General features: G+C 35.0%; 1 protein-coding gene across 1 annotated transcript in view; it reads left to right on the forward strand.

Moving 5' to 3' along the window:
- CTTNBP2 (cortactin binding protein 2) overlaps window positions 1-24,888 on the forward strand; it is a 79,074-nt gene that overhangs the window by 39,560 nt on the left and 14,626 nt on the right. Inside the window, 12 exon segments of the mRNA XM_054270716.1 lie at window positions 3,563-3,766; window positions 9,243-9,342; window positions 11,761-11,911; window positions 12,956-13,210; window positions 16,291-16,408; window positions 18,766-19,032; window positions 20,380-20,475; window positions 20,910-20,989; window positions 22,043-22,129; window positions 22,213-22,312; window positions 24,063-24,215; window positions 24,492-24,679. Coding sequence (XP_054126691.1) covers window positions 3,563-3,766; window positions 9,243-9,342; window positions 11,761-11,911; window positions 12,956-13,210; window positions 16,291-16,408; window positions 18,766-19,032; window positions 20,380-20,475; window positions 20,910-20,989; window positions 22,043-22,129; window positions 22,213-22,312; window positions 24,063-24,215; window positions 24,492-24,679 — 1,799 coding nt within the window.

The raw sequence follows: 24,888 nt of genomic DNA on the forward strand, positions 1-24,888 counted from the left end.
CTGAATTCATGCCACTCATTCCCTTTTTCAACCTCCTTTTTAAGTATGACTTTCTTTGAGGTGAGAAACATCTAACAAACTACAAGTACAGCTGAAACCTCCTTCCCATATCTGCCTTTGTATATCCTCTAGGCACAGAATCAGTTAGTTTTATTAATGATCTGGTTGATTTTAATATGCTTTATTTGCTTTTTTTCAGCAAATGTTTAGGATTTCAGTTTTGCATTCAGTTAAATAAGAACATGGTTAAATCCTGGTAATTTTATTGTATAGTAAGTAGTTAGCTTCAATCAGAATTCTTTAATATTTTTAACAACAAAAATTTTACCACATTAAAGGACACTGACAGAATCCTTCATTTTTATACTTTTTTGTAAGTCAGTAAATTCATGCTTCTTTCTTCTTACTGTGGAGCCAGAAGAATTGATAATAACATAATCACTAAAGTATTATATTTATTAATTTTAATAGAGTTTCCTAATAAGCTCAGATTGATATAGGAACATATCAACAGCCTGATTTTCAATAAGGAAGTGTCTTGGTTCTAAGAAAAGGAACTATTCAGAGTAAACTCTAAATGGGAGCTCTGATCCCTGTCACTAAGGCATTCTGCTAAAGCAATGTGACTGTATCTTCTTTCAGAGGTGGCTGTTGTACCACATGTTGCTCTTTTCCTCCCTGCTCGGAAAAGACACGGGCCTTCATCATTAATGTTAAGCAGACTGCACATAGAGACGTTACAATGAACATTTATGGCCTGATTTAAAATCTGTGGCAGTGTTTTCATTAACTTCAGCAGCCTTTGAATCAGTGCCAGAACGCTTCTGCTCTGTTTGGATTTCTGCAGTTCAATGGCTGTAAGACTTCAAAATGGAAACAAATGTAGGCGTTTGGATTACCATATCCCTGGGATTTCTGCTTTCACTTTCTTCTTACTTTTGTGCTTTCTGTGTCACTCTTGAATGAAATATATATTTTTTTTTATTTTGCTCATTTCTATAGTGATTGATTTATTCTCTCTTTACAATTGGCTTTGAAGATAAAAGTGTGTGTGGCGGGGGGGTGAAGGACTGATCTAGGCTCTGAAATTAACCATCTCGCATTCTGAAGCTGATGCCAGAAGCTGTTTTTGTCTGTCCCTCTGCCCTTCATCACTGCATGCCCTACAAGCTTTCACAGATGCTTCACATTTCCTAACTTTTTGTAATGGTGTCCCTTATTTATTGTTATCTTTTAATGTTGGTGCATTTTTATTGGATGAGTTGAATTTTATTATACTGCTTCACTCTGATAATAGAATGTAAAGTTAGATTCATTAGTTATTTTTGTATCTTTATCAGTTGAAGGTTTTCATTTAATACTAACCTAGTATAATTAATTTCATCACTGAATTACAACAACGTATTTTTCTTTTCAAGGAGCTGAAATGAAAATTAAGATGTGACATTAAAAAATTCCATTCATTTTGCATTTGTCTTAAGGATGCCCCAAGAACAAGCAAACAAACAAGCAAATAAACTACATCCAAAATTGCATTTTTTTAAAAAAGGAAAGGAAACTCAAAATACTATTCATATTACCAAAATTCCAGTGTTACTTGGATAAACAATTTTAGTAATGGTAGTGCCACCTTAACAATATCCACTATCAGTTAACTACCACAAGAAGACGGTAAAATCTACGGAAGTACTATTTTAAAAACATAAATATATGTATAGCAACAGCTGCAGCACAGTTAGTTTCAAAGAATAACAAAAGGCTGGAAAAATAAAACCACTTTCACAATGGAAAGGAATACTACAAGTTTTTCTTTGGACCTTTGGGAATTTTGTAAGAGTTAACTGTTCTCAAATGGTGGAAGTTGAAGATAATATATTTTTTGCCGCTTAAAGCATACAGTTTACTTTATATATTGCTTTTTGGGGTTTTTTTAATAAACTTCAGAAACCCTCAAACCCCTCTGATTAAAAGTATTGGAGAAATAGGTATTACTAAAAGTATTAATAGTCAGAAGGCAGCTTCAGAATTGAAGTTATAAGAAGATGTATGAAGTTAATTTTACAATTTATTTTTATTTAAATTTGGATTTATAAGGTAATTTCATAGCTGCAGTGATGGCTTCTTACAGTGAATATAAAAAAAAAGTTTAATATTAAGCTAATAATATTGGGAAAATACTAAAAATATGTTCATATGTTTAGATGTTTCACTAGTAAACTTAATTTAAATTGACAAATTTAGCTTACTTAATTGAAAATACTCCAAGCATTTCTTTGGGGTTTTTTTTTTTTTTTAACTGGAATCAAATGATGTATTCTTCATTGGTATTACTCAGATGATGAATTCTTGCATAAGTCTTGATGTTAATTAAAATGTATTGAGATCTTACAAGGTACCCAGTCCATTGTTTGTGTAGAATTCTCTTGGGAATTTCTGTATTTCATTTTGTTTTCCAAAATGTGGAGCAGACCATCCCAGCATGGCACTGCTACTACCACATACTTTTTCTAGTTCGAGATGTTGGGTAGCACTTACCAGCTTGAATGGAACTGAAGCTGATGGCCTGCAACTCTTCTTCAGTCTCAGGCATTGCAAAACTGCATTAAAAGCTGCTTTATCTTGCTTTGTATCAAATTTCAGCCTCATGTGTATTTTCTAAAGGTAATAATGAAAATATATATTAAAAAAAACCAGCCTTTCTTCTGTTTTCTCTTGCAGTCTTTGCTCAAGGAAGGATGCATAAAATATTCCATGTCTTATGCAGCAAACTTCATATTCTTAACAAAGTGCCTACTAAAGCTGATAAGTAGTCAACAGAACATTTAACCACAATGCCTAAGCTTTCAGAGTTTTGGATTGAACACTCTTTGTTAATGGAGTGAAAGCTTTCATACATAAATTTTGTATAACCTGTTATTCATTCCCACTGGAGCATTTTATAATGTTTAAGTATCACAAAGTAAAAGGAAGGTTACCTTAATGGAGAGTTCAATAATAAATATTTTTTTCTGTATTATTTGTGTAAATGATTTCTACATGTTTTTTCAAACTTATTGAAAGGCACCTGATGTCAATAAGGGCTCTCCATGCAATTAATCTTTATGACTACATGTGAGTTATATAAATACCAAATATATAAATACTAAAGTTTGCACTAAGGAAGATAAAATTACATATGAAAATAAGTATTTCATTTCGAAAACTTTTCTATAGATACTTAAAAATTCTTCCTGGCATATTGCAAATGAATTAAAACTTGTCTAAAACTTCTGTTAGCCTTGATAATATAAATTTTTTGAGACATCCACATGCTACTACCATTCATAAGTTTCACATTGACCTTTTGTCGTGAGGTCCTGTTCTTTTGTATTAACAAGTGTCACCCCTCAATGCAGTTTTTATTCTTCAGAATACCTTCTAATGTGTAGACAAAGCACCATCACAAAATTTTTGCTAAACTAACAAATGCAGTTATTTTGAAGATACTTTTTAGTACTTAAAAGAACACAGAAAATGCAGGGCTTATTTATGTGTCTCTAACTTCTGTTGCTTTAACTCACAGGCTGGTCTTCCTCCCTAACCCCTTTGTTAACAAGTGGTGGTCCTGTCCCCCTGGGTGGCAGGCCCACCCTTCTTCACCAAGCTGCTGCCCAGGGAAATGTCACTTTATTATCAATGCTGCTTAATGAAGAAGGACTGGACATTAATTACTCTTGTGAAGATGGCTATTCTGCCTTGTATTCTGCTGCTACGAATGGACATACAGGTAAATGATACCAAGATCTAGTATGGCATCCATGGAAACTAGTGAAAGGTTACTTCATAGATTTGTAATATTCAATTAAGTCAAATGCATTCTTCTTAAAAATGTGAAATTGAAAGTGGGATATATAGATTATATGACCAAAGTCATGCTATAGCATATTTATAAGCAATGCTTCTTGGAGCAGAACTTTGGAACTCAGAGAGCATTTGAAACACAAAAAATTGGTAGCATTCTGCATGAACAGCCATTCTAATTCTCCAGTCCCTTCATATGAAAAGGTACCAGATATTATCACCCCATATTCTGTGAAACACTAAAGATCTTTTGTGGCAATAGGAGCTTGAAAGAAAGAACTTACCTCTACAGGGAGTAAGCAGCAAAGAATAGGTTGTCATCAGGGTTTTGATCTTGTGCAGCAGCAGTGAAAATGATGGAAGATAGTGTCAGAATAGTGTGGTTATTTGGGAAATAAGATGAACTGTTTTTTATTTTTGAACTAAATGAAATAGCCTTCATTTGTTACCTAGGCTCTCCTGAGAAAGTTAAAAGATATTTTTTTTTCTTTCCTCATGACCCCAACCCTCCTCTGTATTAAGGAAGAAGCATTTCTGAGCCTTTCAACCATCTGTCTTCATATTTTATGAATATATCTATGAAATGCAGCAGGTGTGTTACCAACAGATATGAATTTCATGGATACAAACGCCTAGAAATAATTTTCAGACCTTTACCAAAAGGCTCTCAAACAGCAGTTTGTTTTAAAAGTCCAGTGTACATTACTATAGCTTTTTCTACCTACATAAAAACCTCCAGATTCTTATATTGCAAGTGATATCATTATGCTGTTTTGGACACTAAAGATGAAGTCCATTTAATACCAATGGCAAATATACCATTAATTTTTAGTAAAGTCAGAATTTTATTTCAGAGTAGAACATGGACCAAAGTCCCATTAAAGCCACTGCTTTCAAGAGTACTTTGTGATTTTATTTAATGGAATATTTATTAGTGACACAATTACAAACCCCTGATCAAGTGTTCCAAATAGTACATAGGCTATTTCATAATTCTTTTGAAATATTTAAAAAATAACACTAAGGTTAGGATACAAAATCTGCAGCTAGTGTACATTTTTCTCACATGTTCAAGGTTAATTTTGCTACCAGGCATAGGGAAGGAGGAATTTTTATTTTGTTCCAAATGATATATTTTGTCCTTGCTTCCTAGGTGCTATGGGTTTTTTTAAATTTTTTTGTAGAAACATCTGGGACGTTTCACCTGAGTTTCACCTGGCAACTTTCCTTTTGCCAAAACCTTTAAAATTGTGAAAGAGTACCTTTTTTTCCCTTTGGTGATTTTTTTCCTTTTTTCAACTTATTTGCAGCATTAAGAATTCAAGTTAATTATATTGTGGGGATTTATTATTCTCCCCTCACTAAATGGTTGTTTGGTCTATTCTTCCAGGCTTACATGCAGTTATCTTTGCTAATATTTGTGGGAGATCAGAATCGACCCAATTCTTCTTTATTCATCTTCTGTTCTAAAATTGCATCAAAGCAAATGATTTTCGGTTACTGAACAGCTCCTACTGACAGCAAGGGCAATTTGGTTCCTTTTTTTATTGTCAAAATTTCAAATAAGAAAGACACTTGACAGAATTGTGCGAACACAATAATAAAAGCAAACATATGCATATGCACCCTGTAATTGTTTAGTATGTTTTATTTCTGAGATAAAAACTGTATTACAGAGGTTATAGTGTTGCTCTTTTATTTATAGTTGACAGGATGTGAAAAATACTTGGTTGTACAAATCATCACATTTCAGCCACTAAATGGAGTGTATGAACTCTGAATGAGAGAATCACACAAAAGCAGTGTTGATGTCTCCTTAATAAATTATATGAAAATTGAAAGGTATAGATCTATAAAAATTTTGGAGAAAGATTTTTGTGCTTAACTTTATTATATAATAATATTTTTTTATAATATATATATGGTCCTTTTTCATTACTTGTAGTTTGTTCTCAAATGAATGGATATATGTAGCAATTCAAAGTGGAGACTTTTAAGTTTAATTAAATTATATAGACTTAAGAATGAATGTATAGAAATAAATCTTTTTAAAAGTCCTTTTTAATACTTCTCCTTAACTAGCCAGGTAGAAAGAAATGATACTGCTGTCATTTTAGGGATAAAATAATTTATTGTTCAATTTTTTCAATGTATTGAGTTGTGTTGTCAATGGTAAGTTTCTGTTGTTTTGGTTTTTTTCCCCATAGAATCTTACAGTCACTTAGATTGGGAAAAACCCTTAAAATAGTTCAGTCTAACCATAAAACTTAACACAAGCCTACACTGGTGGGTGATCACACCATGATTTAATTTATTGAGAATATTTTTAAAGTGGATTTATTGACTAAATGGATTTTGAGATTTCTAAGTCAACTAACCAGATGTTCCTATTTCTCCTGGAGAAGATTTCACGAGGAGAAAAGAGTAACTTTAGAACTGATAAAAGCAAGCATGAGTACCTCCCTTCAGAAAAGCCATGTTTCAGACATTCTGAGAACAGTGGAAACTGAATGATCCCTACACATTTTGAGTGCAGAAATGCAGTATTTGACATGTGTAGATAACTAGAGCGTGGTAGAGCACATTGTAACCAGCATGGTGGCAGCAGCTGTTAAATGATCTCAGCCCATTCTGTAGGAAAAATTGAGTTACAGAAGAAAAGAGCACTGAAATATTCTGTCCTAATCTATCCTAATTGCAAAATGTGTAGCTTTCCTGTTTGGAAACAGTTGCCTTTTGAGAGCTGCAGCAGAGGGTTTTTGCAGCACATGAAGTTAATAGCAGATGCTTTGTTTCCAGCACACACTGTCCCTAATTCTGTAGGTCTGAGAGAGAAATTCACCCTAAAAATACACAGTTTCTTTGTATTTGAATGGACATGAGGAAACTGTTAAGTTAATGATTTAACCACTAGACTGGGATAGCTGAACAGGTTGTCTTGTCAGACAGCCTTGGTTTTACCATTAGCAAAGAGGGAACCACCTCAGGTCCACTGTGCACTTAACAGCAGTAGTTCTCTTAGCTAATAGATCTGCATAGCTGTATGGTGTTGCAAATTGTGACCATTCTCCACCACAAAGAGGTGGAGAAGGACAGAATGAAACAGTAAGAGTTCCTGAACCTGAGAGATGTGGAGAAAATAATATCCTTTGGACTCAGCTATGTGCTAATCATGTGCATTTATGGTGTAATTGATTCTCTTCTATCCTGAGTATTTGGAGGCTGTGGCACCCTGATTGATAGAAAAAAACTGGAATGGTGTGGGAAGTAGAAAGGAGTGAGGTGCAGAGACATACAGCTACATGGAGTCAGCTTTGTCAAGCCACGGATGTATCTGCATGATGTTTGCCATCACTCTGGAAGAACTAACTACCCAGCTGTGGTGGAGAGCAGTAAAATCTCCAGGTGTTTATCTTAATTTGCTTCCATGTTTTGCTTTTGCTATGACCAAAACTTATAACTTAGTGACACCAATGTCTGTTTAGTGCCTGCCCTTCCATCGAGTTCTCCCCGCTGCTTATTACTTTTATGGCAGACCAGAGTGAACCAGATGAATGAGCCTGGTCTGACCCAAATTACCCTTCTCTAAATCCCAGTAAAAAATCCACCCAGAAGACCCAGGCATCTTGGAGATAATTGCTCTTTTACTTTATATGCCACCAGAACAGGTCATGTGGAGCTTACTAGCTCACATGTTCTGCCTTATGCAAGTAGGTCTATTTCCTCATGGTCACACTTTTCCCTAAGAATGAAAAGCTGTTTTCAGAAGCAGTATTTTCACAGAGATAAGCTTCATCAGAAACAGCATTTATACAGACATAACCTACCACCTGAATGATCTACCAGTCAATAAGTGTGAATTAACCATGCCTTTCTAGACAGGTAGTCTTGTTGTGTGTGTTCATGGCTTTTGCATGGCTAACATATGCTTTGTGAATAAACAGCTGAGTATTCTAGCCAAATACTTGAAATTTCTAGATGAAAATTTTTTTCAACATCCCTCATAAACTTTAGAAGTATCTTAGGAGGTCAAGCAGGAATCTGTATTTTCAAGTTAATAATTTAATATAGGACCAGGATTGACAATGGAAAGAAGAAAAAAAAAGGTCGTTCTTAGCAGAGTATTCTTCTGTTAAAAAGTGAATGAAAATATAATTTTATTTTAAGTGATGCTATCTTACAATTGGAAGGACTTGGTAAGTTAGTTAACAGAGAGCTTCTTTATGACTTAAAAAAAATTACAGATCGAGTCCTGGTAACTTACCAACTTTACAACCAACTTTACACCAAAAAATAATTTCACATCTGATTACTTGCTTCAAAATTAAAGAATCCTAATTTACAAAATAATTACTTAGAGTGTTTTAGAATCTTGTTTCTTAATTTTAAATTATTTATTCAATCAAATCCACACCATCTGTATTAGTATTTGAAAAAATTGTAGCAGGAATAAATACATTGAAAAATGGTGTAGACTAGTCAGATTTATAAGTAGTTCTTAATATATTTTTCTGATATCCAAGTTATTCTTAATGTGTGTTTAGTTCTGGTATCTAGAGTTAAACTTCACTAACAAAACTTGGCTTCAGGATTTTACAGAGTGCCAGAACAGCATGCATTAAGCTTGCTCAGAAATCAGGTCAGGAGTTTGTAATTGGTGTTGTAGCTGAGCTTATTTTCCAAGTAGTAGTTTCAATTACAAAAGACTTGTTTTATTTTGGTCTGGAGCCAATTTCAAGAATGAGGAGCAGATCAACTGTTTTCTTCAAAGTTAATTGCATCAAATGATATTCCAATTTGTGGATGAAAAGCAGTCTAATTACTATGTAATTAATTATCTTAAATTAGCTGTAGGGATGATGGAATCAGGCTGGTACTATTTTTAGCATGTGGTTTTGGAAATATATGAATGGGAATGGTTTTGTGAGGTTTGAGTTTTTCAGCTTATTTTATTTGTCCTTGCAATCACAAGTCAGTGCCCTAAAATAAGACTGGTCAGTGTGTTGCTTGAGGTCTGTGTGGCTTGTGAACATCTCCCCTGTGGCTGTCACATTTGTCACTACTGCCAGTAGGCAGTGATGCCCTTAGGGACTCCTGGATAAGTCAGATTCCCCACTTGGTAGGTAAAATAGCCAATACTGTGGGAGTTGCCTGCAGTGGGCATGTATTTGAATCCCAGCAGAACCCAACCCAAGCCCTTTTTGCAGAAGGGTGATGATGCCCATGGGAGGCAATTCTCATCTCTCTCCTGCAAACTTCTTCTTGAGCTTTTATTTCAGTCCCCTAAGGTGTGATGTGCAGTCCAAAAGCCTGGCTGATTGTTACTCCTTGAGCAGATTTAGCCTCTGACAGTTTTAAGGCTGATCTTGTTGACTCATTCCATGGTTCTGCTCCATTTATAGATTGTGTGAGATTGCTGCTGGCTGCAGAAGCACAAGTTGACGCTGCTGATAAAAATGGCTTTACACCCTTGTGTTCAGCAGTTGCTCAGGGACATGTCAAGTAAGTGAAGCCTTTAGGATTTTGCATGTCAGCTGTTACTCAATTTTATATTATCTTTACATTATATATGTTTTCATTACATTATTGTTGCATTCTTATGTATAAATGTACTTAACTATAATTTATTAAAAGCATCTACTTAAATTCATATTCTTATGCCATTCTGATTTTAATATTTTCTATTTGTTTTCTTTCTAATTTCAGCTCTTAAGGTTGCTAAGAATGTATTCTTAGCAATTACAATGTGGTACTGGGCATCATACCACTGAATTTCTTAATTTTCTTTGAGTCACTAGCCATAGCATAGGGTTAACAAAGAAAGAAGGAAATTAGTTTTGCACTGATTTTTTCAGGCATAGAAAACTATCATATTCAGAGGCAAATGAACATCTGAGTTTTCTACTGAGTGATGTATAATCAAATACCTTGCACAACAAAACAAATTTTTTTTAAACTTTAATTTTTTGTATTCATATTCTCTCACTAAAATAAATATCTTAACACTTCATTTAAATAGGAAGTTGTTTATTTCCCTGACTTACCCTCACAACACTTTGCTATGTATCATCAGCTGTGTTGTGGTATTGCAGACTACATATTCTTTTTATCTTAGACTTACTTATGTAATATGATATCCCTAAACACATTTTTTGCTTTTACTTTTTTAGATACTGAACATGAGTTGAATTGTAAAATTGAGCATGGAATGACAGGGCTAGCCAAAAATGTTAGAAAGACTACAAATGGTTCAGGCTGTTTGATTTGTTGGTCTCCTCAAAGTTCAGGCACAGAAAAAAATCTGTAGTAGGTGGAATTTGGGGCAACAGTATTGTCTGTCTCCTAATGTGGGGTTAGTGACAGCACTAAACAGCTCTCAGTTGCACAGCAGGTGTCTGTCATAGGCTTGATAACCAGTCCCCTGTGACAACTTCCTTAACCTTGATCCTGAGCCAAGACAATACTGTTGTTCTAACCCTAGTTATGTAGTCAGAAAAAAATTCGAGTTTTTTGGGGCTGGTCCAGTAACTAATTTGAGGAGAAACTTCCAGAATCATTTCCCATGTGATCCAGGCCAAGATGACCCCGAACTTGAGGTGGAAATTCAATGTAGCTTTTCAAGATTCACCAAATATAATGTAAAGTATCAAACCAGATATTTCTAACCTAGCAGACTTAAAACTCAGATCTTGAATTGCTGTTTGGAAGTGTCTTGTTGTGAGCCTTTTTTAAGATGACTTTGTGACTGTATGGTTAGGATGTATGCCTAACGTTTTTTAAGGCAGACCATTGTTTTTATTTGTTTTTTTTTTTTATTTTTTCGTTCAGTTGAGCATTTTTGGAAAACATAGATAAGTAATTCATATCAATGCTATCTGTTTTACTCTTCTCTAAAATTGTGCATTTTACCTTGAACTTAACTGATTTTCTGACTGGATAAAAACGTATCAAAACCAATTTTCTTAAATACTTGTGATTTTTTAGTATATAGTTAAATATATACTTATATATATCCCTTATATTGGTTTAAATATTTTGTCATAGTATATTTTGTTACAGTATGGTCTCTTAATCAGTAGTTATTTGGCATTGCACTAACTGCTTTGAGGCTTTATTGTTGATATGCTTTCTATTTTTATGGACTGATAAATATTGAGCTGGAAAGCTGGGAACTTATATTTGCTAACAGTGCAGAGTTGTTTGAACTGCAGAGTGAGTTGACTGGCATTAAGATTTTTGCAAGGTCTTAAGTGCTGTTGAAAATCTAGGCTGGGGAAGGGAAAGGTAGCCAATTCTGGCACAAGAACTGGGAAAAAAATGGACCCACTGCTGCAGGGCTGTGAGGAAGTAGAGGAGTTTGGATCTGAATGCAAACTGCAAGTGAATTGCTCTTCAGCACTCTATCTAATCTTCCCTCCTCCATAACCCAGTAGCTGCTAACAATACACCCAAGCCATCCTTGCAGAGTAGCCTCTGTTCAGGTCCCTAGTGAATGGTAGGTACTGCTTCCCTAGATGAGTGTCCATTTTGGTAAAGCTAATCCTAGTCCTTCATTTCATTTTTTCCCTTTTCAATTCTATTTTAAATATCAGTAGTCAGATATGTGTCTCTTTTTTTGCTCAGCTGAATGGTTTTTTTAAGCAGCTGTCATCAAGTTTTTAGCAGTCTTGTGAAATTGAGTGGTTTACATTCACAATTTTTAAATGCAGCTACAGAAGTTTAAGATTTACATGTTTGAAGTAGTCTGTTTTTATACCTATGTACAAAATTATCCTTTATACTTGTGTATATGGGTTACTCACAGGTAGATCTGTATCTGTAAAATTAATAATTTATTTAAAATATTTAAATGTCTTAAGTTATAAAGAGGCATTGCATGTCTAACATGAGACAATTTTATTGCTTTATTGTTTGCTGTAGATGTGCAGAATTATTAATTATGTATCAGGCTGATATTAACCATGCTGCTGAAAGAGGACAGACACCTTTGTACCTGGCCTGTAAAAATGGAAATAACGATTGTATTAAACTGTTGTTGGAAGGTGGAGCGGATCGAACAATAAAAACCAGTGTAAGTTAAAACAGTGTCTTGTATAGTACTGAATATTGACATTAAAATATTGATTTAAACTTTTCTTTAAATCTGAAATAAACTGTATGATTTGAAATTAGTATTTTGTTATTTTCATAATAGTTTCTGGGTTTTTTTAATTGTAGATTGTCTAAAATCTCCTAAATGATGTGACTTTCATACAATTTTACACATTTCAGATTCCATTGGCAATTTGCTGCAACTTTTCTCCAGCACTGGATTTGTAAAATGCTTCCACTTTTTATGTTAGCATGCTTGATTGGTGTCCTTGAAGAAACAACACCCCAAAACTTTCTTGCCAGTATTGTAGACAGTCTTATATATCACAAATGACAGAATACAGCCAAAAAAAATGTCAAATCTAGAGGAGAAGGGAAGGAGGACTGTCTCAAAATTGCCTAGATAATTGCATTTTTCAAGTGCTTTTCTAAAGTTTTTTTATGATTGTGATGTCAGTAAGTTCTTATGACAATAAATGTGGGTTATAGACTGTTCCAAAATACAACACAAAGAGTAGTAGCTTCACAGAATATTCTCCTCCTCCTGTAAATATTACACTAAATCTTTTATCATTCATTTATTTTGCAACTGGAAAGTAAATATATTTGACTTGGAATGAGAGAAAGTTGTGATGTCAACACTGTGAAACTGACTCATAAATGGATTCATGCAGCATGAAACAATATTGATAGTTGAAATCATTTTTGTTTGATGCACAGGAAGGAAGCGGTTTGCTAACAGTATGTAAGCCCTGTTAGACTCTTAAAATTTTGAAGATTTTATCTTTGGACTGTCCTTGGAGAAAGCTGTAAAATTTTATTTCTTCTGCGTTTTCTTCCCTTTCTTCCACCCAAAAGGCATACCATCAACTCTGTTTTCCCAAAGGATTATTATGTCACTCTTGCTTGTCTTCTTAATTTCCAGACAGAGCCTTCCATTCAGCTTCTTTGCTGATATAAGTCTGCAAACAATTTTCTGTGTGTTTGGTGGCAGTGTGCTTTTTTATTGTGGCTTCTTTTTTAGGATGGCTGGTCACCAATTCACGCAGCAGTGGATTCTGGTAACGTTGAAAGTCTCAAGCTCCTTATGTGCTATGGAGAGCCAAACAATGGGAACTGTTTGATGGATGCAGAGCCTCATTTAGACTACTTTGATTTGGAGAACAGAGAAGATGACTATAGCAGTAGAGTAAAGCCTGTTGTTTCTGCAGATCTCATCAACCATGCTGACAAAGAGGGTTGGACTGCTGCCCATATAGCAGCATCAAAAGGCTTTAAGGTTAGTCTGCGTTAACAAGTTACAGAAACTAGAATTTAGGCAAAATAAATACTTTTATCTTTGAAGAATTACAACTTAGATGTCAAGTTTAAGTTTATTATGTGGTTTATAGGCCAACTTGATTTAACAGCGACAGAGATAGACCTCCAGAGGACAATTTGTCCCAGAATCCAGGTGTCAAATGGAGTGAATTATCGTATTTAAATGTCTACCTCTTATGGGACATGAGTAAAAACAGGAAACATCATTACTTGAGATTTTCAAAGTGAAGGTGAGATGAATCCCACCCTGAATGCCAATTCATTGGATGTCATGTGCTTATAGATATTAGATGGACATCATTTCACTAGGAACAAGTTTTCCTCTGTGAAGGGGTGGAGAAGAAGAAATTTGAGAACCAGATTTGTGCAGACATACATTGTTTAATTTGTTATTTTCGGCAGCCTTTTTAGCAGGCAATGAAACATTTTTGTGAGGTTTGGATAACTGATGACATGCAGGATGATCTAACAGGTCCTACTGATGACAAACAGGAGGATTTCTGGAAATTTAATATTACTTCTTGACATCAGAAGCTGTACACTTCTAACATGGACCATTGAAAGGACTTTTTTTTTTTATATGGTAGCTGTCAGTCAGATCTCACTGGGAAATTTTTTACCCAGGAAGAAAATAGAGGGTGCTAAACACAGAAGAGTGAATTTTAAGAAAATACAGTCCAAGACTTCAAAAATCAGCTGATGTTTTCATGCCTAGTTCAATGCCTTCATTATGTTTGCTTTTATTCCTGATAAACTTACATTCAAAATAGATATGCTCAAAATAGACCCAGATTTAAGATTCAGTGAAGGTTATGAGTTTTTTTAGGGACAGCCACTGCTTACTCAGCATTTGCATTACAAAGGGTCAGTGTTCCATTACCAGTGTCTGTTAGGCAGATGCAGATTCTCATTCCAGTTTCCATTCATACGAATTTAGATGGAGTTTAAGATACTTGCTGTAATCTGCAAATACCTAAATAATGTGCACTATGTTGGCTCTTTCTGCAATAATATAATCCTCAGGAACTTTGAATTTAGGTTTCATTTTCTGTCTAAAACTACTTTGACTAGTGATCTCTCTGAAAGGTCTGACACTGGAAGTCTTCACGTCTGTCTTTCATTAATAACTCCAGGGTTTGAGTTTTAAGCACATTCTAAGTCAACTGCTTAATAAGATCTCCATTTGGGGTTGAGGAGAGTCTCTTTGGTGATGAAGGTGATACACAGCTGGCAATCAGATTCCTAGTTTTGATGTTGCAGAGACTATAAAATTGTATTTGATTTGATGCATTGATTGATTTATGTTTGGGATATTTAAAAGCTAAAAAAGCTTAATAGCCATGTCCAAGGGCTGTTAACACTTCGACTTTGTGCTCTAATCCATTATGTACACTGCATGTCATTCATTCCAGTGCATGATAGCTGCATTTAAGCAGTGCTGGCACTTGCATCCTCTTGTTTTGAGATAGGTAGGGGCCATTCTTTACAGATTAATTCTGCTAGGACATCTTAGCTGTTATTTCACAGGCAGCAGAGACAACAAAAATCTTCATTTTACTAAGAAAATAAGCTTTATTTCTTTGTTCTGTCCCCACTTCTTCCTGCTTTGCTTCCCATTTTCAGCCTCATAGTTCAGTCCTCAGCCTTCTGCTGCTTTGCTATTCATTGCTTCTATTTGAGAGATATTGTTAACAAACTAACCTGTCAAGAAAATATGTGCTTTTTTTTGCTTGGTATCCTTCTGGCAAGCTTAGTGAGCTAAACAATTTTTTAAAGTACTTCTAGGTGCTATAACTACAGCCTGGTAAAATTTCACCTCACAGGCAGATTTGAATGAGCACTATATTTATGAAAGGTCTGAGAGTGTCAGATACGCTGACAAAAAATTTCTGTAGAATAGCTACAAAATAGTCAACCTGCAACTAGCCACTGTTCCACATCAAAATACTCAATAGCTGCTTCTCTGTGTTTTTAAGGTTTGGTTTCTCTGCTATGGTTAACCCCAAACATTATCAATACAGTATTAACTAGTATAATTTCCATTAGTTTCTTTTTTTACAATATGGATGTATCTTTAAAAGCATATTTGAGATGAACAAGTTTTCATGGTGGCTGCCTGTGTTATAGCAGAATGATGGTCATTAGAAACAAGGACCTGATCCTTTTTCTGATTGTTGATCAATCAGTTTGAATATGGTTTTATGAGAACTCTTTTATCTCACACATATTTGAGAGGATCTTTATATTGAATACTTTTTCATGTTACAGAATGATTCTACCAATCCTAATTTATATGCTAATAGCTTGTTTCTAATTTCAATGATTTTCCCTTTTGTTGAGCATATGACGTTTTTAGAGGGCATCATGTTGTCATCCACAAGATGTCTGTGCTCTGACTTAATAAAAATACATTTTTATATCACTGCATTCTTATGATGCTTGAAGAATTTCAGGTTTCTGCTAGCAGAAATTCTGCCAAAGAAGAGGCTTGCAAGGTGATTTAAAATTATTCCTTTTTTTTGTGTTCCACTCAGGTGTCAGTCATGATGGAAACTCCTGCTTGGTGAATTACAAAGTAGAAACTGATTTTATGGATTGTTACCTAAATAGATTCATTTAATAGTCTGTATTAAGCTTTAGAATTGCTTATTTAGTGTTGCTTGAATATTGAGGCCAAGATGTTCAAACCAGGGTAATAGCTGGGTTTCTGTCTCCTTATCATTGCCTAAACTTGTGGCCAGATGTAAGAATTTCCTAATTCAGCTAATCAACACTTGATGCTTAGAGACTGTAGAACCCTGGCTCTCTGTGTTCTGCTTTTTTATAGTCATTATTTGAGACTTTAAAGTCTGCTATAAAATATTTTTACTCCTGGCTTTCAACTCTGTGAGAAACATCATTTTATCTATAGAAACTCTGTAGCTGATTGTCTTTGGAAATGCATGTGTAAGAATTTTAATTAGGAATCTAACTAAATGTTGGTAGAATGCTTTAGTGCAGCAAATGGACAAGTAAATAATACAGTTCCTACCTTTGCAGAACTGTCTAGAAATCCTTTGTAGCCATGGTGGACTAGAGGCTGAGAGAAAAGATAAGTGTAATCGAACAGTGCATGATGTTGCTACTGATGATTGCAAACATCTCCTAGAAAACTTAAGTAAGTAAATGCTATGAGCACTACATAAAAATGTTTTTAGTAAAGAACTTGTGGGGCAAGAATGAGAAATATGAAAAAGGTGATTGTCACTCTTTTGCCACCACAATATTAAGTTACTTTGATCTAGCAAGCTTCTAGTCTCCAGATTTTGCAAAAGCATATGATAAAATTCTGCTGAAGGTTATTAAATTCCTTATGTCTTTGTATCTAAACCATTTAAAAAGATGATACATACTGTACATTTGCAAATGTCCATATTCTTTTAAAATTTCTGAATTTAATATTAGTAATTACTTTTTCAAAAGCTGTTGCCCTCCTCTTATCTTTTCTTCAAATTCTTGCAGTCACTCAGTGGTGGGTAGCTGTCAAATTCCCTCAGGCTAAGATGATCATCTGGTCATATCTGAGTCTCCTTTTTGAGCATAGTTTATTTTGTCACTTATTGGTGAAGGGATTATTTGTTTGATTCTTCAAATATGTCTTAGAGACAACATCAAAGAATGTCCTTTTTACAGCATCAGTAACTTCTGTAAGATTGCTCTTCTGTTGAAACCTGTCATCTTCTTCCTTCTCTGTAAGTTTTCTCAAAACTCAGTAGAGCAGGCTCATCTGTGCATTTCTTGAGACAGAACTTAATTCATCCTCTCACTAGTTTTGTGGGTTTTATATCATTGTATAAATCTATATATATTTGTATCTCCAGATACAGAGAAAGATATCTAAATTTCTCTGCATGGTTAAAATTATGGCATTTGTAGATTTGTATGCTCTCTATTTTTTCACTCCTTTTTGGTGTTTGTCTTCTGGAATATAGGGATGTGGGTGGTTAAGTTCACTGGTTATCAACAAATTGAGGAAGTTTTCTGTCTGCTGCTTCTGATTTTCCTCTTCAGCTATTTTAAATCCCAGTTCTCTTACCATTTTACTGCAAGTTCAGAGGGGAATACAGCTCACTTTCTAATAGAAACTCCTCCATAGTCATCTTTATCAGACTGAAACAAATTTCTGATGGCTAAATCTGCAGCCTGTTAAATTAATGCTTCTATTATTTCCATCAGTCTTAGTACCCTGTGTCTCTGGTCATGCTTGTCATTAATCCAACAGCTTTTATCAGGTCAGAACCTTTGGCCTCCCCTTCTCTTCTTCTTTATACCTTAAGCCAGGACTGCATTTTTGAGTAAGGTGTTTGTGTACCATTCTCTACCTTCCTCACACTCCAGGAAGGTTCCCACTTAGGGAAGGAGGATCTGTGCTCCGACAGATGTGAAAGACCGGGGCCAGGATTGCCCCCTATGCCTTACAGGTCACATGCATTGGAGTTGAGGCATATTCTTCACCTCTGTCCTAGGGGCCTGTTTCCTTGTGGAGAACCCTCTGTACTCCTCACAGCTCAATTCCCTGAGGTCCTGCTATCAGAAGGGCAAGCCTTTGATGCATTTCTCACAATTCCACATCTGAAAGATGCCTCTGAGTAATCTTTTCCCATTGGTAGGCTAGTGGGTTTAAATCAGAGCTTTTCTGACATCAGGAAAACTTCATTGGTTTGTATCAGCTGAAGATCTGTCTTCTGGACACAAAAGGGAGAAAAAGATCATGTTGCAAGACTTCATAATAATCTTACATGGGTTGTTTTTTATGGTGTACTTTTTAAAATACTATTTTAATTTTAATTTAACAACTTCTGAAATATATTGTTCAGCATGAAAATTAGAAGATAGTTTTCATTTTTAGTCATCTAAATGATCCTCAGAGACTGTTGCTTCTGTTGAGTTGTATTCCAAAGAGCACAATGTAAAATACTTCATAGTTTCTGGAATGTGCTTATAAATTTCCTTTTTTAACATTTTGTCAATTTGCTCTGTAGCAAATCAAATATACCCTTTCGAGTTCATTTTCTGTCTTAGCTCTTAGCTTTTTATTTAAATATGTTTGGCTCAGCTGTGTTTTCCACTTGTGCACTAGTGCCTGAAAATTATTTCTTACATTGATAAGAAAAAAATGTGCATAAACACAATGAACTGAAAAAATTAAGACATTGCCTACCATCTGTCTTAATTTATAAGTAATTAGCCTATAAAGAGGAAATGTAAGATTAAGTAAATTTTTTCTTGTTTCCTGTTATTTAAGCATAATAATACTGAACTGTTTTTTGTAAAAAATTATAGATACCTTGGTATTTTCATTTCACTGCTCTGATTTTGTGATGGCGATCTGTGCTGTTCTTTACCATTTGCTTCTTTGTAGCAGGAGTTATTTTGTAGCTTTCCTTTGTAATAATGGATGTTATTCGTTGATAATAATGGGATTATTTTGAGTTTTACAGTTTTTCTCATAGTTGGTGTTTTGTTTTTCAACAGATGCTCTTAATATACCTTTAAGGATTTCAGTCAGTGGCATTGAACCAGCCCATTGTGGTGCAGAGGAATTTGATACAATATGTGCTTTAAATATCCGCAAGCAGACGTCATGGGATGATTTTTCAAAAGCAGTGAGCCAGGCAGTGACAAACCATTTCCAAGCAATTGCTTCTGATGGATGGAGGAGCCTGGAAGATCTGTCATTTAATAGTGCTGCAGAATCCAACATTGGCCTCAGTGCAAGCAGTATACTTTCTGTCAAACTAGGTATCAATATTGGTGTTAATGATAAAGCAAAACTTGGGGCTGTTCTTGAATTTGTGAAATCTAAGATAAAAATATCTTTGAATTACTGCATCTTTTAAAGCGTAGACTAAGAAAGACTAGTACTAGATATGAAACTTTGAACAGTGCTGTCATGAAAGCATTCCTTACTTTTAGCTGTGTCTATGGAACAATTAATTATGCGCTTTAATATAATCTTGGAGATCACGAGGCCCTATGTTAATTAGTCTTTTAGTACTTCTGGTACTCCAGAGGAGAAATCCATATGTCAGGTGAAACTAAGTTCTCACCCTGAGTGCTGTGTGCAGTTTTGGACGCCACAGTATAAGACAAAGCAATTAGGAAGTGTCCAAAGGAGACATGAGGATGGTGAAAGGCCTTGAGGGGAAGCTGTGAGAGGAGTGGCTGAGGTCACTTGGTCTGTTCAGCCTGGAGGAGAGGAGACTGAGGGGAGACCTCATTGCAGTCTGCAACTTCCTCTTGAGGGGAAGAGGAAGGGCAGATACTTATTTCTTCTCTGTAATGACCAGTGACAGGACTTGAGGGAATGGCCTGAAGCTCTGTCAGGGAGGTTTAGGTTGGATATTAGAAAGAGGTTCCTCACCCAGAGGGTGTTTGGGCACTGGAACAGGCTCCCCAGGGCAGTAGTCACAGCACCAGCCAGAGTTAAAGAAGCATTTGAACAATGCTGTCAGGTGCATGTGACTCTTGGGATGTCCTGTGCAGAGCCAGGAGTTTGACTTTTATGATCCTTGCGAGTCCCTTTCAACTCAGGATATTCTGTGGTCCTACAAAAACAGTTCAAAGCCTGCATTGTTTCTTTACAGTGCATCCCGAATATACAGTAAATACAGACTGTAAATCACCAGCATAGGTAAACAGAACTACTGTTTTACATAACTTCACTTAGAAAGGTGCAAAAGAGAAATCTTTAAAATTATGCAAAATTGGCCAAAATGTGATGGTCTTAGTAACAGTTGTATAGGTTTCTGAAAATCCATGTACTTCATCTTAAATCTCCTTCCTTCCTTCACCTTCCCATCAGCAAAACTGAACCCTGGTCACATTAGACTGGGCAAATTATTCTATTTTACGTGTAAAGATAAAAAGACAGGCTAACTGTTTAACTTGTATCTCAACTGGCAGAAGATACTGGTGACTTCAGTTGTATATCAAATGATAGCATGATTTATTACATCTCACAGGACTGGTTTGTTGGTCAAATTTGTCCGTGTATGCACACAATCTTTGTAAGCAAGTGAATATGCTTGAGTATAGGACACTTTATATACATACAAGGAATATCTCTCTCTTATTTTTTTTTAACAGGAAACATTACATGGTCAACAGGTCAGATTTTTTCCCAGCCACCATGGGACTTTTTGAAGAACAATAGAGCTGAGCATATCACAGTGTTTTTGTTTGGTAATTTTCAAGTCATAATTTTTCAGTTTTGAATGTTAAGATACTCCATATGAAATACATCGTTGGAGAGTCATTTGCTACTGGTTTTGATGTTCATTGTTGCTTGATTCTCAGAGACATCATATCTGTTCAGTTCAACTAGATTTTAAAGTGTCTACAACATTTTTCTGGTATTTTTGCACCAGAAAATATGCTGTACATAAAAGTCTTACTGCCTTTTTCAGCCATATAGTAGTATATACATTGCTTATGTCATGGATACCCATGAATCTGTGGCGCTAGATAAATGTCTTTCATTTACTCAGCATTTCAATTTGCGTAGCCTCTAATTATAAAAGGTAACTGTAGAATACTGCATGAAAATCATATGTATCAGTCAGACATGCATGTAAACATGAGAAATTCACCAAAGTCATTTCATGTCTCATATAAAGGACCTCAGGAAGGCTGTTTAAACAGTGTGACTTATGCATCCATGATCCATCTTCAGACACTTAAGAATTATCTCCGCCTGGTCAGTAATAAGCTTGCTTCTCTCTCTGCATGCTACTTGTTAGTCGAAATACTTCTGTAATAGTGTTGACTAAAATTGGGGGTTTTTTGCTCTGTGAAAGAACATCAAGACTTCTAAAAAATTAAATTGGATGAAAGCTATTTTAAAATAAAGTTCCCCCTAAATTTACCCTTAACTTTAGTCTTGTGAGGGCATTAACTTTCTTCTTTAAATAGCTGCTATCTGATTAACTGAATTGCTTAAAAATATATTAAAAGCTCTCTGATGTATTAATTGCTTTCCAAATTTATTTTATTCCACTTTTGGAAGAGAAAGTAAATTAGAATAACATTCATGTAAGCAATTATTTGAGATGTGAATTTTATTACTAGCTTACTAGTAGAAATCTCCTGTAACACACCTTATTTAATACCATAAAATGTAAGGATAATTGAATAATATGAGAAAACTTTCACAGATAATTTCTTTTAACATTGCATCAAATCAGAACTAATTTAGAACCTGCTTCATTTCTGCTGTGTCCTTGGATAGTAAAAATACTATGTTGTCAGGAGAATGTGCCACAGGTTTCTGCTGTATTAAATCATATTGCTGAGAGATTGCAGAGATATGAGTATATTCCCTTACATGAACCCATTTCTACTGCAAATGAAGTCCTCAGTCTCAATCCTTAACTTAGTAGTGACTAAACTGATTATTTTGACATCTTTCTGATGTATATATTTTAATTCAAGATCAAGAAAATATTTGTGATTGCTAAATTTATTCTTCCAGATGACTGTTTTAAGTTTTAAAGTCTGTTGTAACAAAATACCTTGCTATGTAGTTTTACAAATTAGGATATAAATTTATCAATATATTTTGAAGATGTTGTATGCAAATAATGTCTACTTTGAAACTAGTATAGTAAGCATTACCAACACCAGTAGTGCAAATCAAACAGTTTTGTCTTCTAGGTGCTGATTGTGTCATCTAGGTTTAAAAAAAAATTCAAGTCTGAATTCCAAGAATAATTTATTTATGAAATAAATATTTATATTTATCTGTCTGTAGGTTGAACAATACCATAATGTCATTTTCCATGGTCCAGAAGGAAGTTTGCAAGATTATATAGCATATCAGATAGCGGCCTGCATGAAGGTATTTGCACAAACATATCAAGTGAATTAGTCCATAAACCAGAGTTTTCACTATTTCACCAAATACATAAATTTTCAACACAGCAAAAGCAAGAGGCTGCAGGATCTACATGTGAGATTGTTAAAGTGGAAGTGGATGCTGGTTTCTCCAAGGAGCAACTTGCAGAACTGTTCATCAGTAATGGTAAGTTTATTTCAGAAAGACTAGTTTTGGTGATTTTTAGGAAAATTTTTAATGATACAAAGTAAAAAAAAACATAAAAGCATTTTGCATAGTCAGTGGCATGTTTTAATGGAACCCAGTTTTTCAGGTGCTTGGGGCCAGTTGTCTGAGTCTAAACTGAGGGAGAGCTGAGCACAAAAGAGCTCCCAATAAGGAGCTTTTCAAAAGTTCATGCCATTTAAGTAAAACCAGTCATTTTAAATATTAATTTCTGTCTCATTCTTTTTTCCCTTTGTTTATGATCCTTTAAAAGTTGAAGGCTCTGGTTCAGACCTACTGAATCAGAGCTGAAGGTCTACTCTGTGTGTGCTCATGAACAGAAGCAGAGCCATCCTGTCCAGTTGTGCAATGCCGTGCAGTGCTCTGTTCTGTTTGTTCTTGTACTGCCTGGTGTAACTGCAGTCTGCAGCAGTTTTTTTCCTCCAAGGAAATCCTGGTCACAGTTCCCAGGATAGCTTGTGCCAGTCCCACATGTCACTTAAAGTGCCATGGCACTGGTGGGAAAGAAGAGACCATTTAGTCAGAAGTCAGCCAGGCCTTGGTGCTCAGCCTGGAGGCAAGAATGTCACTCGTAGTTTGGTTTGTTTACTGGCCACTATCTCTTAGGAAAGCTGCTTCTTTTGGATGCTTTATTCTGTGTCAGCAACACACTTTTTTTAATAGTCTGATTTTGCAGTTCAGCATGTTGCTTCTGATTGTGTCTCTCATTTTTCTGCCAGCTTCTTTCCCTACTGTTCTGCTACATCTCCTTTCCTAAGAGAGCATTTCTCCTCTAAATTAATCCATTAGACACAGAGAGGGTACCTGTCCTCCCTCCTTTTAAGCTGTAGCCTCTTAATAAAAGAGGGCAGTAATAGTCAGGAAACCCCAACTAAATAGCAGTGATCAGATGCAATCAGTTGCTGTAAGTTTTGCCTTATTACAAGTCAATTTCTTTAATGACCTTTGTTAGTACCACCTTCAAAAGGTTGTGAAACAATGCAGGGCACAATATATTCAAGATAAGTGTTTATATTTATGTCTGTGTTACAGAAGCATTCACCTGGGATTTAGTGTTGCAAGAACACTTGCAAAGCTGTGTCTTTTTTAAGCAATAAGATGTTAAAATCAGGAAAATTAAAGGAAAATATTTAAAATGTTAAAAAATACAGAGATGTCATTTTAATGCCTATTAGGTTCAGCTGATACTAGGTTTGCCTCATACTAGCTCTGATTATTTGAGTGATTCTTAAAGATATTGAAGGAAGTTTTGAAGAGAAAACATTCTACTATCTCATAGAATGATAGTCTCTTACAAACGTGGACTATTCTTAAACCTTTTATCACTACATGATACAAAGAGTACATGTTAAAAGTTTAAGCTGTAGTACAGCAAATGATAAAAATGTTTGAAGATGTCTTTGCTATCTTTTCTGTTGTATTTATATTCAATGTACTGAAATCTTTCCTGTCTATGAAGATCCTATTATAGACATTTCAGGAATTTATTTTAATCATAGTTTTCAGGTTTTTTCTTAATATACAGTATGATATTATTTCTATTGTTTGATTTTATGCTTTCAATTTTAAACTTTGTCTGTCTGGCCTGTAAATAAGTTAAAAAGGAAAAAAAAATTAAAAATCTTTCATTGCACTAGTAGCAGTAAATTCTGTATATATAAATAGAAGTAAATTTTCCTAAGTATGCATTAATAGGATTTTTGTATTTCAGCTTGTCTGATCCCAGTGAAACAGCCTCCTGTAAACAAGACAACAATTGTGATTTTAGAAAATCTGGAGAGAGCTTCTTTATCTGAATTACTTGGAGATTTTCTAGCACCTCTTGAGAATCGGAGTTCAGAAAATCCCTGCACTATTCAAAGAGGTATTTAAAGAATTTGGTTTGCTGAGATGTTTTTACTACAGTACAGTTTTATTGTAATATATGGCAGAAAGGGAATGGGAGAAAAATGTAATTTGTTCAGTTTTTATATTTTATTGTAAATAGTTGTCCTTAACAAAGATACCATATTTTTTAGCTAATTTATGGTGTTTTGTGGGTTATTTTTCCTTTCTAATTTTGTCACTGCTTCTTGCTTCTATATGAAATAATGTCAAGGCTTTGAGTATTTCAGTTAAGTGTTTTATGGTTCCTTTTTAGCAAATGGAGTTTCTGGTGCTTTTTACTTTCATCAGAACTGCTTTTTACTGGGGACCATTGCAAAGTGCCATCTTCATGGCTCTGACCTGCTGGTTCAGCAGCATTTCCGCTGGGTTCAGCTTCGGTGGGATGGGGAGCCAATGCGAGGCTTGCTCCAGAGGATTTTAAGGAGAAAAGTAATAAACAAGGTAAGAACTCAATTCAGCTTCAGCAGTTATGTTCATCACCAGGTCTGTGAAATATGGATGATGGTACTGCCAAAAGCAGAGCAGATAACTTGTTTCAGGAAAAGAAGCACTTAATTCTGGGAAGATGCAGGCTGTGTATGTGGAAATGTTGTCCTTGGTCCCACAGAAAGGTGTATGGTCATGGCTAATTGGCATAAACAGTTGGTTGG

This window comes from Melozone crissalis, unplaced genomic scaffold (assembly GCF_028551555.1).
Source record: "Melozone crissalis strain CALT ecotype California unplaced genomic scaffold, PUWL_Pcris_2 ptg000004l_1, whole genome shotgun sequence".
Lineage (NCBI taxonomy): Eukaryota > Metazoa > Chordata > Aves > Passeriformes > Passerellidae > Melozone > Melozone crissalis.